This window comes from Camarhynchus parvulus, chromosome 5 (assembly GCF_901933205.1).
Source record: "Camarhynchus parvulus chromosome 5, STF_HiC, whole genome shotgun sequence".
Lineage (NCBI taxonomy): Eukaryota > Metazoa > Chordata > Aves > Passeriformes > Thraupidae > Camarhynchus > Camarhynchus parvulus.
The window spans coordinates 47,181,131-47,197,088 of NC_044575.1; the positions used below are offsets into that span (position 1 = coordinate 47,181,131).

Sequence of the window (15,958 nt, forward strand, 5' to 3'; positions counted from 1 at the left end):
AGTTTAGCCAGTAAAAATTCATACTCTGTCTTCTTTCCAATGTCAATAACCAAACAACTTCTGCAAGAAGGCTGAGCACAAGTGATTTAAACCAACATCAACTCCCTTAACAACTTTTTCTCTATAATGGGAAGAAACAGAAGAACTCAGGCAAGAGTCTAAAACTTCAAATCACCCTTTGTCCTGTATCCAGAGAGATCTTAAAAAAACCCCAAACAAACAAACAATAAACCAAAAACCCAAACCAACAACAACCACCAAACAAAAAAAAAAAGAAAAATAAAAACAATGAGAGCAACAGGAATTTAATGCTGTTCAGTGGTACTAATCATTGGGCCAGGAAGTCCCCTCCACAGCCTGAAACCTGAGAACAAGGAGAGGGACCAAATATTTCCCAGTTACTCTTACCAGTTACTCTTGGAGTCACTCAGGATTTGTACCAGAAACAGGCCTAGGGAGTACCTTATCAAAAAGGGAGAGTCAATGGGAATTTTGTCTCTGAAAGATCATCTTCTCATTTGGGCAGGATTTTTATGTCTCACCAAGTTGAAGTATGACATGCAAATACTGGCCACAGTCCCTCCCTGCACTATCTCGGTTTCTGAGGAGCACACTCTTCCCCGTGGGCCTGCTTCTGTTTGCCTTGTTACTCTCCCTGGGCAAACAGCCCAGACAGATTTATGTTTCATTCCTTGTATTTAAGACAATAAGTCTGAAGTGGATATTTCATACTATGTTATTTATAAATGCTATATCTTTATTAAGTTACAGCTGCAGTTCATGTTTATCATGAACATCAGTAAGAGCCAGAAAACTTTAATCATGTGTCCAGATGCAGTCATATGAAGGATCAGATTTTAAGTTATCTTCATTGGCACTGCTTTCATTTGTCACAGAGCCAGGTCTCTCTTGCCCTTCCTATTTCTCACTGAGCCAAGAGAAGCATAATCAGCCCTCAGTTGTGAACTACCCTGACTGCATACACCCAACACTTACTGACATACATTAGGGGTTCCTCAAAAGGACTGACACAAAATGGCAAAGTACTTCTATCTGGCCATTAGTGCACAGCAGAAAGACAGCCTGTGCACATAACTGCTCCCTCTGCTTTGGCTGCAGTTCAGAGCTTCAGCTGGAGTCCTGTGAAATGGACACTTCAGGCTGTGATACGGCTCTCACAACATATGAATAACACATGGCCTCCCAATTGTCAGGGGGTTTAGTGCACTGTTATGGGCATCTCTTGAAGAAAACTTAGAAAAAACAGGCTGGAAGAGTAAAAATGGATCTGGGCCATTCCTTGGGTATGGGTAAAGCATCTCTGACCTTAGCAGGGCTCAAGAGGAACTCAGGCATATGGAACATCTAAAGAGATGTGTGTCCTGGTAATGGACACTATAGAAGAGCAGCTTTAGACTCTACAGAATGCACTCATCTCCAGTCTTAATTATGATAAAATGAAGATCCAAAAGGATGAATGCATAAAAAGGACTCGTATATAAATCTTTGTTTTTAATATGAACTCTGTGACAACATATTTAATGAACATTTATTTTTTAAACAACTGGAGTTATATTACCAATTACACTACAAAAAGAGGAAAAACATAATGGAGCAAATCAAGACTAGATTTGTTAGAAAGTCTAGAAAGGTCTCATTTCTGACTGCTAACAGTAAGAGATGCTAATATTAAAAGTATAAAAAACAAGGTAACTCATTCTTCACAAATACACTAGGTCTGAATTACATTGACCAGCATCAGGAGTAACTTTCAAGATACTAAGGCATAAAATACATTTTAATTTATGTCTGAAATTAATTAGTGGAAAATTAATAGAATCCCTCAAAGTATTACATTATTATAACAAATATGTCTTGAATCATGCTATCAAATTAAGTAATGGGCACAGGATTAGAGTAATCTTGAAAATGTTTTTGATAACATCTATTCAGATTCAGTGGGATTTCTGGTTTTATAAAGAAATCCTCTGCTTAAAGCTTACAGGTCCACAGGCATTCACTCTGTAGCTATCCAGGCTGTTGCTATTACAACCATCCCTGGAAGATGCCAATTTAAACTTTTGTTCATGGCTATACAGCTAAAATACAGCTCAGCTCTTTGCACAGAAATATGCAGCAATTATAATGAAGTAAAATTCATCCTGCAATCCTCCACCTACAGTCTCTGTATTTAACTGGTTGGGGAGATATAAAAATAGAAAAACAGGTACAGAGACATGTAGAAAAAGACACTTTTTTCTTATAGGGTGCTGTGATGCCCTTCACCACCCCAGCACTGACACACATCTCACTGCCTATCTGGTAATTTCTACTCCTGAATGTATTTTTGAGATCATTTTGACTCTGCATGACAAGACAGATATTTGGCTCTTTCCCTTTAGACATATGCCCTTAAGAATCATTCTGAAACAACATAAGGTTCAACAACTTAGGACATAAACAAATAATGTCTAAATGGACACTGACAAGCCAAAATGCCCAAGGTTGCTTCTTCTAGTCCAACAGAAGTCTGTCTTTAAAAGTTTAAAATGAAATCAAGTAATGTCTTTGTGATATTTTCAAAATAAATGCTACACATTCTTCAGAAGGCAAGTGACATAACCTTGAAATTGTCCTTAGGAGAAAGAAAATTGTTTGAATTTCTGTCCAAGTCAAGTAGGCAAAACAAAAAACAAGCAGGAGAACTATGAAAAGTCCATTATATTTTTAAATCGTCACTAGTTTTAACACGGTGTTTTGAAGACTGTCATTTTTAAACTATGACTTCAGGCAACTGACATGATCTGAGGTCTCACCAGCTCTCCCAGTGCTGAAACTGGTCAGCACTTGAACAACAGCTCACCCAGGAAAGACAGAGAAGGTGATGCTGGCAAGTGACAGCACATCAACCCTGTGCCTCGAGTCAGGTCCATGCAGCTCCCAAACAGTCTCTCTCTTAAGACAAAGTGTCAGCACACAAGTGAGTTCGTGTGACTGTGGAGCTACTGGGCATGATTTGAATTTGATGTCATTTCATCCATTCAATGGGACAGAGAGCCCAGACTTCTAATTTGTTAGAGAAATTAGGCATTAACCTTGTTAAAATTGCATGCTGAAACATGCAATCTGCACTTTGTCTCACCTCTTCCTGCTCCTTCATTTCAGTCCAGGGTTTCCTACATCTGGAGCAGGGCAAGTCTTCCCTCCATGGCTGACAGATACTGTCAGGTAAGAGACTGCCCTTACACAGACCATGCCCACTAGAGCACTTGGTTTCCAGCATTTACTTTGGCTTCTCATCTCATTCATGGATCTGAATCTTTATTTTGGGGGTTCACATTTATAATTCTCAGGCTTATTTAACTTAACTTTTATATAGAATAGGATCACTTTGTAGTTGTACAGTGCTTTGCCTAAGGTTCTCCAGACAATTTAATCTTTCCAAATGTCACCTGAATCTACAAAGATCTCCACTAAATGAACACGCCTCCAGGCAGAATGAAATCTTGCTGAGTATGGTGACAAGTTATAGAAGAGTTAAAGTAATGAACAGCTATAGCACCTTACTTTTGTCAGAATGAATGGATACATTAAAAAGGTTTCCTTCTACTTGTGAAATTTCCATGTATTTGAAAAGCATGTCAAACTACAGCAAACAAGTTGAATGCTGTATCTTGTAATTAAAGGAAAACTATTACTCTCTGTAGTTAAGTGCAAAAGTCATTAAAAATAGGCCTCATACATAAATAAAAAGTATAGAAACATTTTCAAGACTGACTGCCTTTGGTGCATCACCATCCATCAGTGATGCTTAAGTCCCTGCAAAGTAAAGATATCTAGATATTCTCACTGCCAGAGTTAACTTGTGTGAGTTAGGCATTTGTATTACATCTTGAGACAGAGGCTTCAGAATCTGTTACCTCATAAGATGCTGAGATTCATGTTAGTGACAATTATAGTTACTGCTACTGTCCAAAGCTTATGAAGTCTAGATCTCAAGGATCCAAACAGGAAGTCAAGCAAAATCAGAGTGCTGGGACTTCATGACTGAGTGATCCACCCAGAGATTTAAACTATGGCAAGGATGGGGAACCAATGGGGCTGATATTGTTCAGGTTATTTCTTCCAGTCTGACACTCTTCTTTTTCTCCATTCTTTCTGTCAATGCTACAATACAGTCCTGTGTAGCCCTCCAAATACTTTTGAAGGCCATGTACCCCTCAGCAGAGCAAGAAGGAGACTCAAGAAAATATTTAAATCTACAGAAACCGAGGAATAAATGCGTACAGGTTTCTCTGAGTTCTGGATCAAACCCTGAGTGAGTAGTGAAATAACAAGCAGCAGGACTTTGGCTTGTCCTCTCATAGCAGAAATGCAGAGTTCTACCATCCCAGCCCATCTACTCTATTAGAAATATACAAAATGAACATTTAAACCATAATTATTTTAAAGTTGTGGTAGCAGCACTTGTTTGCCAGAGATTATACATCTGGCTGCACAATTATTCATCTCTATATATTTCATTCCAAGGAATGTAAGGAAAGATATGTACTGCTCAACACACATTTAGACTATTGCAAAGCACACAATCAACATATCATCTAAAAGAGGATGAGGATGTTGCTTCTTTCTAGCAAGTGCAATTCCCCACACAAGGAAGTATATTTTTGATGATCCTAAATCAAGCTTCCAGTAGGGAAGATTTTAAAATATTCTTGTATTGTAACAAAATGTTCCCAATGGTGTCGTAATGGAAGAAAGAAAGAGGGAAAAACCATCTCCTGGCAGGAAATTAATTATTGAGCATTCCCCTGCTTGACAATGTGCTCCTACATTCTGTGCAGGCTTTCCATTTTTCTCTCTCAGTATGTGGAGAAATTCACTATGGAGAATATACAATCAGAACAAAGAGCACGAGGGTATCAGTTTATTACATGCATTTAGAAACCGAACACACCGGGAGGGAGGAACTTGGTTTGTGCATCACCACACCTAGTGTTTACTCCTCCTTTATATTCCTCTCTCCTCTTCTCCATTAGATTGTCACTTCTGCTTCTGTTCTCTGAAATCACCTCTGCTGAGAATGGAAGAATTGTGCCCAGCTTTTAGCATCACTCAGCTGACACAGTTTTGAAATGTCACTTCCTACTTTTAAAAAATCAAATAGAAAATCTCTTGATGGAAAGGGAAAATAGAAGCCCATCATTACATGCCTAAATATCAAGATGTAATTCCATTTTTAAACTCTTTTTTTTCCCACCCCCAAGTCCTGCCCATTTAGTAAATTTTGCCCCTTGCTGTCAGTTTTAGTCTCCCTATGAAAGAGTTGAAAAACCCACAGCGGCTATAATTTCACACATGACAGAACATATAGTTCCTGAAGCTACTTCTGCAGCCAGCACATGAACCTACAACATCTCAATTTGGTGGGATCCTACCACTGCAAAAGCATCTTCATGAGAGCAGACACTTCCCAGTAACTGGCATCTTGGGCTCTTCCTGGATGTGGAACAACCAAACTAGAGAGGGAAGATGCAACAGACTGAGACAACATATGCTATCTTCAAAGAGAATTCATGTCAGCAGTGCTCTATAGCTTAGCTAAGACATAATGAAGAAATTTGCAAGAGAAATAAACAATTTTCACTTTTTAAATCAGAGCCAGAAAGGGTACGGAGAACTACTACAGCAGATGTCTGCATGATTCCTGCAGAAACCTTAATATCAGCTAGGCTGCTTGGGACCCTTTCTCACTTGAACCATCAGCACTTGGGCTCTTCCAGCACTTCCAAGCTGGGCAGGATGGCTCAGACACAGCGTGGCTGCACTGCCTCTGCCTGCCTTGCACACCTCACACTTCTCTGGCTCTCTGCATCAGCCCAGAAGTCTCCACCCCTGCATGCACACATGCCAGTGTTTGCATGTGTTCTTCATATCTGCAAATATTGAGCTGCTGCCTCCCATCCTCTCCTTACTCCTTCTTGGGTCTGAATTAACATGATGGGTTCCCCAGAGGCCAGGAGGGACCTCCACATATGCACAATGTCCCACTGAATGGGAGCATTCTGGAATCAGACAAACCATCCCCTTGACACTCTAAACACAGCTGGAGTTACAAGAGAGTGCTGCAGGAGCTGGAGATGCAGCAGCAGATGGGGACCTCCACTGCACAGGTCCTTTCATGTGGCTCTGGACAGCAGGGCCCAGGGGGTCTGATGGTGCTGACGGAAATGCTCTGTTGTCCTCACCTAGTTTTTCATCCCAAACTCTTGACTTTCTAGCACATCAAAGCTGTTATTGGTTCTGCAACTGATAGACAATGATACTAGCAATTATTCAGATGGCATTGTTTTGAGAGGAGAGAGTGAATTTTGAATTATAAAGCAGAAGAAAGTTTAATTACCACATATGAGCATAGAGCATATGCTGCTATTTTACAAGAAACTGTTCTGAAGAGAAGCACCATGCTCTGCCACCAAGCTCCCAAGCGACAAAAATCACACTCTCACGAGTATCAGACTCGCCATCTGTAAAATATTTTTCATCTCTAGAAGACAATGTGAGAACTATGTGTTACAAATCATATCTTTTGTGACAGCTATTATCACTTGCTTTGGAGCAGCACCTTAGAAAAAATGTTTTTTCTGCCCTATAAGAGCTCACATGAGGCATGAAACCTCTTAAAAACCTATTTAGTAGTGCAAGCAAGGTGATCATCAATATATGTTTCAAAATATCTCTTGGATGATAAGAAGAGAACAGGAGGTTTTTTCATGAGCATAATGTCATTCAAAGGAATTTGCTCTGTAGGATGACATTCTCCTACACAACTACAGGAATTTTAGATGGGGCTGTGTGCATTTGTACTGTGTGCATCTGCATTTTAAGTTCCAGAAAGGGAAATTAACCATTCTCTCACAAATGACTGAGAGGCAAAGCCAAAAACATACTACTCTTTCTAGGAACAGATTACTTTTGTATTCCTTCTCAAAAATGCCTATGAATTAAGGATTAAACTTCGCTTAATGACTACAGTTTTGAGCAGCAAGAGATCACAGGCAGGCCAGCCATGTTAACACAGAGAATCGAAAGGGACTGAGACAGAAGCCAGAAACATGGAGCTACAATGTAATGAGAGACTGTCAAAACCCAAGGGGAATGCAACCTGGAATCAACGGCCCTGACTGTGCTCAAAATCTGAATTTCAGAGGGCAGGATGATGCAAGTCAAAATGATGTGGAGTGACCCCATCAGTAGCTAACTGCATTAATATACCAGAGCTGAAAGAACAGCTAATTTGACTCTCTTTTCTGATAAATTATATATCTTCTATAATCAATCCAAACTGAAACTAATTTCCAGCAAGTCTACTGCTCTGCCAGTAGACAGTGCCTTAATATAATTATGCACAGACAGGAAGAGATAATGACCTCTGATTCAAGTCTATTATTTTTATGGAACATGAAGATACATCGCAGTATTATGTGAGCTATTGATTAAGATCAGTATGTTACATTGAACAAGTTGTTCTCCCATAAACCACTGCTGGTTTTTTCCTCTTCCATCGAGTCTTGCTGTCCTTTCCAGTCACGAGGAGTTACCTGGTGAGGGGCAAACATAACTTTGGAGGAACTACTACTACGGCTACATTGATACCGATCTACATTCTGAGCCAGGTATTTGCATCCCTTCCGCCGGCACAGCTTGTGGCAGAACAGGAGAGCATCTCGCAGATTATTTATCCAAAAGCTCTGTCCATGTTTATTCAACAGTAGCATACTAGAAGATATATTAATTTGAGTCCTCTGATAGTTAGCGGCTTCGCTTCAAATCGCGGTGGTGCGGCCCGGAGCCGTGCCCTGACCGCGGCCGGGTGACCCCAGGTGTCGCAGGGGAGCGGCGGGTGGGCTCTGCCCCCAGCTGGGGCGCCGCGGCCGGGCCCCGCGGGGACCCCGCGGCAGGGTGAGCCCCGGCGCCCCCCAGATCTCCCCCGAGCCCCACCGGAGCCTGCACCCTGCCCCGACGGCCCTCGGGGGAGGCTGTGGGCGGCAGCAGCGCCCGGGGGAACACGGCAGTGCCGCCCCCGCAGCATCCCCAGCGCGGCGGAGCCCCCGCGCCCCGTCCCCGTCCCTGCCCCGGGGCCGCTCCCTGTCCCAGCGCCGGGATCTCCGCGGCCGGACGGGCAGGAGCCGCGTTCGGGGGAAACTTTGGCCCCGCCGCCCTCCTCCCCCGGGCCGGCACCCACACCGCCCCCGCTCCGCGGAGCTGCGGGAGCCCGCGCAGGCGGCCCGGGGGCGGCAGCAGGGGAGGAAGGAGCGGCGGGGGAGCAGCAGGGGCCGGAGCGGGGCGGGCGGGGGCGGAGGGAGGGGTTTCTGCGGGGGTGTTGGTTTACCTTGGAGGTTCTGCACTCGGATGTCGCTGATGTGCCCGATGAGCTCCTCGCGCTGGAACCAGTCCCACTCCTGCCCGGCCATAGGGACGCGGGGCCGGGGCCAGGGGGGCGGCGGGAGCCGGCGGCACCGCCACCGCCGCCTTCACCGGCACCGACGGCGGGCGCGGAGCGGAGCGGAGCGGAGCGGAGCGGAGCGGGGGGGCGGCCCCTCTCCGCGCCGGCTGCGCCCCGCCCCGCGTCCCTCCCTCCATCCCTCCACCCTCCCTCCGCTGCCACCGCCTCCCTCCCTCTGCCCTCCCGGCCGGAGCGGACGGGGGGTCCAGCCGTGCCCCCGCCGCGGGCAGCGCTGCGCCCGCCGCCCCTCCCTGCCCTCAGCCGCCCCTTCCTGCCCTCCCTGCCCTCAGCCCGGCCCGGCCCGGCCCGGCCCGGCCCGACCCCGCTCGGGCCGCCCCCTCGGGCGCAGGCCGGGACCCCCGCCCGTGCCATAAAAACGCGTTTATTGCCGAGGCAAGGGGGCAGCGAACAACGCCGAGCCCTCCTGCCGTACCTGGGGACAAGAGGAGCGCCGTCCCTAGAAAAGTGTCATGCACCCACGGCAGCAATGGAAGAACAAAAGTATGAGCAGCAGAGGGGTTTTCCTCGAGGGCATGAAATCAGTGCCACTACATGTTAAAAACACTAACAGTTGCATTCTGATTTAGCTTGCTCTTGGTAGTCTGTTCAGGCTCTCAAATTTCCTTTGAGGTGAATTCTCACATTGGCCGTCTTCACGTACACTGTTTTTCATCCAGCTTGGACAGTAATTGTTACCAAGGCCCTTCGGTGTCACTGAGATTTGTTCTCTTCTACAAACCTGATGAACAGCTTGAGCATTTCATTTGCATACAAAGCATTTCATTGCAATATTTGTACCTATTTGTACCTTCGTGCAGGTAAACAGCAAATTTTGGCATGATCCAGTCAGACCAGTATAGCATCAAGAGTTAGACTAGCAAAACATGTAAGCAAAATCTACCAAGTTAAATATAAACAAACGGGGATCTAGAAATTGTGGTTCTTTCAAGTCTGAAGTGTTTATGTGATCCCAAGCAAACACTCCACACAACCAGTTGTTTCACCCAGCTCAGGAATGCATCACTCTTCCCACAGCCTGCTCTGGTGATTTTGCCATTACCACTCAAAATCAGATGGAGATGGTGAGAAAGCAAAGTCATCCCTTAAGCATCTCATAAGGATTCGTCACCACTATAACATGCAGCAGTCAGCTCTCCCAAAATGCAGTCTCCAAGAGTCTGAGGCAGTCTTCAGGTGTTTACATATCAAGACTGGAAAGTTTTGCACAGGTGTAAGGACACATGAATGCCAAGACAAAGAGTTTATAAACCTGAATGTAAGGAGCAGAAAAAACAGCTTGTGGTAAAGAAAAACATCTGAACTCAAATAGATTTGCACAAATCACAATGCCAGGCTTTGCCTTCATTTTACACTGGGAGGACCTGTTTTTTTTCTAGGCATTATCCAAGTGGGCTGAATGCATCAGTACCACATTTAGAGGTGGAGCTGGAAACTGAGCAAGTGTGGCTGTGGGGAAAACAGGTGAATGACTTCACAGCATCAGTGGAAACACTGTCTTCCAGAGGTGGCTGGAGATCCCTCATGCACGCTGCAGCTCAAAGCAGGATTACTCCCAGAGCCGGATGGGGACAGCTGAGGCTTTGTCCCATTGTGTGTGAGCATCCTTCTGGAGCTGGGGTGTTATGAGCCCTCTAAATAGCCTTTTCCATTCTGCACTGGCCTGCTTGTGAGACCTCTGAGTGGCCATTTGCTATGGTCAGCACACCAGCTGGACAAGGGAAGGCTGTATGAAATGCAGGCAAATTAATGAGGAGAAGGAAACCAACCTGCAACCTTCAGCTGCAATCATAGACTCACAGATTTGGAATTGTTTGGGATGGAAAAGACCTTTAACATCATCAAGCTCATCTGTGAAATGATACTGTCAGGGCCACCACTAAGACATGTCCCTAAGTGGCACATCTACAAGTCTGTTAAATATCTCCAAGGATGGACATTCCACCATTTCCCTGGGCAGCCTTTTCCAATGCTTGACAACTCTTGCAGTGAAAAAAATTTGCCTAATATCCAATCTAAACCTCCCCTGGCAAAACCTGGGACTATTTCCTCTTGTCCTGTCACCTGTAACTTGTGAGAATAACCCTCCCCTTGCTTTCAGGTGGTTGTAGAGAGCAATAAGATCCTTCCTGAGCCTCCTTTTCTCCAGGCTAACCCTCCCAGCTCTCTCAGCAGCTCCTTTGAAGCACAAGACTTGTGCTGCAGACCTGTCACCACCTTCTTTGCCCGTGTCTGGAAGTGGTCCAGCTCCACAATCACCTCAATGTCTTCCTTGCAATGAAGTCCCCAAACTGAAAAGGATTCAAGGTGCAGCTGCACCAGTGCCAGGTACAGGAGGACAGTCACTGCCCTGCTCCTGCTGGCCACACTCTTTCTGCTGTAACTCCTCTCTGTCAGCCCCAGCTGACCTGTGATGTTCCAGCTGTGATTCATTGTTCTTGCAGATGTCTCTAGAGCTAATTACTGCCTTCACCCTCCTCCTTGTCCTCCTGCAAGAGCTGCCCACCTCCACTCTCACGGTGTTTGAGGGTGCAGCCCACGCCACTGACATCTCCAGGCCTGCCAGGTGGCTGCACTTGACCTGCACAGTCTGGGTCTCAGAGTCAGGCTGGGTTTAAGATGTAAATGATTAACATTGTGAACACAGGGAAGTTAAAACTTCCGCTTGGAGAGAGGAGAAAGGCATTAAACCATTCTTAGCTGGGAAAACACCTGCTCTGTGTTGCCCTGTACAGGTTGCCCTGTACAGGCAGCAGCACAGGCTGGGCTGCCAGTTCCTCCTGTGCCAGTGGAGGCAAAGCCATCGGCACAGCAGCCTGCCCTGCTCCTGCCAGCGAGTCAGGCAGGACTCCACCTGGGCTTCAGCCTGTCTGCCAGGTCTGATCGCTCCAGTTTCAGCCCAGCACATCAACAGAAGCTGCATCAACCTCATCTTACATGAACACCATGGGCCATGAGGTGCTGTGGATGAAAACTCTGATCCAGTTTCACTTAGCAGGTGTGCAGGGAGGCAGCAGCCATGTCACCTGTGTTTGTCCATACAAGACTTTCAGATTTCACTTCCAGCACCTTTCCCAAATCAGCTTTGTGGTTAGCAGAGGCCCTCCTATGTAGAACCTCCTTTGAGATAATTGTAAAAGACATTGCCATATATGCAGAACCAAGTGCTCCAAAGTAGAAAGGTAAGCCTCTAAAGTTGTAACAACATTTAAAATTTTTAAGATCAACAGGGCATCCTGTATAAACATTTTTCTTTAAGTTTTTGGTTTTTCTCTGCAACCTGGGGTCTGTGAATCAGCTCAGCAAGAAAGTATGAAATCTGAAATTCTCATATAAAGCTAGAACACCAAATCTTATGTTAGTTGTAAACTCTGTCAAGGCTTGTGGAAATTATCTGTGAAAATACTATATGCCTTCTAAGAAGTAACTGATTGTATGCAGTGAGGAGTAAAGAACTTCTCTTAAACAAAAAGTGATTTTAGATTTTATTAACAAAGTCCACTTGCCTTTTGAAGTTAAAGGCCTATTCTATAACTGAAAAAGCAGGTTAGATTTAATTAAGTCCCTTGGCTCAGACTTGTTACTTAGGGCAATGCTGTAAACACTTGGCAGAGACTCTGAACTATAATAGCTGGTTTATTAAAAAAAGAGTTTTGTCACATATGAGAAGGCAGAGAGTCTGATATGAAGTTCATGGGGAACCTACCACTCTTCTGCATTGCCTTTATCTTTTTTTTAATGTATGCAGAATAAGGATGTTAAAAAGCTTTTAGTTTCCCATCCTTTGCCTATCTTACCAGTGAGTGATTTAATGAGTTGAATTCTCAGTTTGAGAAGAAAATTTACACTCGAAGGTTGTGTAATAGTAAGGACAAAGCCATCAAATTCTACAGCTCAGCTTTGCGCCTGTCCAGATGGAGAATCCTTGTGATTCCTGCTAAAATGGCAAGAGAAATATCTGACACAAAGGAAGCTATTTCTGGAATTAAGGAAGACATTTATGCCATTGTAGCTAATTTGTTTAGCCTTTATAAAGAGAGTTCTCCATACGAAAAGTCATTCCAGGAATGGATTTTTCCTGCTTTTGTTTAAAATAGTTCCAGACCAATGGTGACCAGAAAAAGGTGTTGTCTATCTTGAAATAGGTGAAAATATCTTGCATTTCAACCCAAACCTCTGAGAAGTGTAACTTCCTATCCAACCATGCCTCAGCCATCCATGGCTGCTCAGACCACAGAGCTACAAAACCAGCTTTCCACTGATCCTTTCTAGACCTCCCCCTGCCTACATTCCCAAAACATCCTTGTTGAGTGCCATGGTCTGCAAGGTATTTCTCTGCCCATGAGAAACACTGTTTTGGGAAAGGTGGTGGGCATTTGGGTCCTGCCCCTGCACTACTGGCATTGTCCTTGAGTGCTTCTGCCTTGTTGAAGGGGCTGCAGAGTATGTGAGGATCTCACTCAACTTTTAACCCTTTTTCTGAAGTCATACAGGAAGAGGACTGAAAATGGATGTTGTCTTACCCTATAGCTGAATGAGAAAAAAAGGAGAAAATTTAAAGTGTGTAACACAGAAAAGTAATCCACATTCTTATTTAACTCTTATATTTTACAGATACATTACAAACCAACTTGAGTGGTCACTCCATTTTAAGGCAATAATCATGCCCCTGTAGGTCTCATCAAGATTTAATTTCCTTGCTCAGCCCATATCTGAAATACTAAGGAGGGCCAGCGCAGAAAAAAGACTCATTAGCTCTCCCAGATGAATGGATAAGCAAAGATTTATTTTCTATTACCCTGTCTGACAGCAGCCACCCCATAGTCTGGCTCTTCTGCCCACACACATGTAAACAATGGGAGGGGTACCATGTAAAACAGACTTTCAAAGCAAAACACAAAAAAAAAGGAGAGGAAAAGACAGTCTAATTCAACCAAGTTAAGAGGAGACACTGAGATAGTATAAATGAATAAAATGAATACCAGCTGAGAAATAGGAGTGTTGTACCCCACTAGACCCATCTTCCCCTTAGTCCCTTTCAGATGGTAAGAGAAGAAGAGGGATGATGACCCTTGGCTCTGCCTCAGTGTACCACTGAGCAAATCTACAAACTCTGCAAGTTGAGCAGCCTCCCTGTGCTGTGTCTCCTCCTTCCTTGCCTCCCAGAAGTCCACCACATAGGCCACCCTGGTGAGCCACAGTGATTCACAACAACTGGTGCTACATACTGGCAATAAACAGACTATGGAAATTGCTGGAAGGTCTTTATGTGCTCTGTATGGGTTTCATCACACAGTCCATGAATAATGGCAGGAGTTACAGTGGCTTCTGACTTGGAAGGTGAATTTGTTTTGTTTGCTTGCTACCAAGGTAAATCTTGTTTGGACTGACTTAGTAACGAAATCATTGGTTATTTCCAAGTCTGGGTCTTTTGAGGTGATGGGGAGGGATCCCAGGGACAGCTTCCATGGGCTAGAGCTGTAGAGGTGAGTTCCTTCTGATTCTTCATCAGAACAGCTGTTGTGGTGGGAGCAGGGTTGTGTGGGTCACTCTCAGTCCTCCCTCTTTTGGTTTTTCATTTTGTTTTGTAAGCGTGGTTTATTTTAAGGTGACTTATTGAGAACATATATGCTGTATTTGACAGAGGCCGTGGGAAAGGCTGTTCTCTGGCCTTCAGGCTGGTTTTTTACATTCAGTTTGGTTTTCTGCTGTTCTTCCATGCAGATGAAAGTTGGAAGAAAAGGAGAGTAGTTATGTAAAACTCCTTTGAATATTATGTACTTGTGGAACTGATTTCTTTTCTGTTGCCATGAGCCTTTCATTCAAAATCTCCCCTTACTAGGGCAAAACCCTTCCTTGATTCAGAGAGGAATGGACACAGAAGAAGTTCTATCTAGGTTTTGGAAACTTGTTTGTTATTTTCCCCTTTTATTCTGCCTCTATTTTCCTTGTGTTTCTGATGGATGTGGGATGCACTTGTCTCATCCATGTGACAGTATTGTGTAATTCTGCCCCTTTGAGCCTGACTTGCTCTTACTCATCTGTGACCAGCTGAATTCAGGACCTTCAGATTCCCTTCTGTGTGCTCCAGCAGGCCATGAAGGTTTGTTTCCCCAGTAGATACTGAGCAAAGGTTGCAATGTTTACCAGTAAAGGGATCATTTGTCCAGCTCTAGAGGGTTTGTAGCACCCTAAAAGCCAGAAAAAAAGACCAAAGAAGCAAAGCTTTCACCTTGAGAGCATTTGAGCATCTCCTAGGAGTTTCCATCTCTTCAGAATCCGCTCCACTAACATGAGTTTCATGGTTTCATTCTGTCTGGTCTCCATGCAAAGGTAGAGAGGCCAGCCTGGTGCAAGCAGTGCCTTAAACAATAACCCAGGAAACGCAGGGGCCAGTTCTGTGTCAGGGCTCCCTGCACGGAAGGAGAGAGGGACAGCAAGCAGAGGCTTGGTGTGTGGATGTCTCTGCAGATGGTGGTGGTGGCAGAAGGGTCCTGCAGAGCAGTGTGAGCTGGTGAAGTTGTGCAGGAAGAAGCAATCCAGGTGGATGCTGCTCGTGGGGGGGCATCCCTGCACAATGTTCAGCTGCAGGTCACCCTGGCTGGCCTGGTTACCTTCTTCTGCCTGAATTACCTTGGTTAGAAAAACTTGTGGTGCATTCATTGTGGACCCCAGAGATAGAAGTCAAGGCCTCTGCAATGGTACTTTCTGGCAAAGACTATTTCTGGACATAACTACAAATATTTAATGTGGGGTAAATTATAAATCAACCTTCTCCAACACCAACTAAAAATGAATGCTTCAAGTGAAAATGGAGATTGCCTGGTCTGTTTTTTACCCCATCAATATTAGGATTGGAAGCATGGCATCAGGTAATTATTAGCGTTCAAGCACTGCAGTTGCTGTATAAACAATGCTAACATTGCTGACTTTTATACACAGCTTTCCATCTGCAGATTTCAAATCTCTTGTATATTACAATTTTCTGTAATTGCCTGGCATAACCTGTCTGAAACAAAATCTACAAGCCCTGAAATAATATTTGATATTACAGAAAACAAACAGTATATTTTTGCAATAAAATGTTTGTGGAGGAATGAATTATGTGTGATCTATTCTGCGTACTTCACCATAGTAACAAAATGAATTGGTTTCTTAGAAGCCAGCAAGCAAGAAGGCTTCTTTTGAACTGCCTGACCTCTTTCACAGCACTGGAGATGCCAAATATTCTTCAAATGCAACATTCAGCTAAACTGCCTGTCATTGCAGCACCCTTCTGAATCAATTCAACCTTTCCCTATTTGTTTGTTTCTGTTTGAAGAAGGGGTTTCAATTTTACATCCAATGTAAAGTCAGCTTGATTGTGAAAGAAATGTGAGAAGTGCTTCCTTCCCTGACCTTCCCATACAATATTAGCTTGGAAAGTAACAAAAA

At 44.3% G+C, this 15,958-nt stretch overlaps 1 protein-coding gene across 2 annotated transcripts in view; it reads right to left on the reverse strand.

Annotated features, from left to right (window-relative positions):
* Positions 1-8,573, reverse strand: part of CLMN (calmin) — a 73,602-nt gene extending 65,029 nt beyond the window's left edge. For both annotated transcript variants that reach the window (XM_030949074.1, XM_030949073.1), the window contains exon 1: positions 8,393-8,573. In XM_030949074.1, the coding sequence (XP_030804934.1) occupies positions 8,393-8,474 (82 nt within the window). In that variant the 5' untranslated portion in view covers positions 8,475-8,573. The remainder of the gene's footprint in view (positions 1-8,392) is intronic.
* Between the last annotated feature and the right edge of the window lie 7,385 nt (positions 8,574-15,958).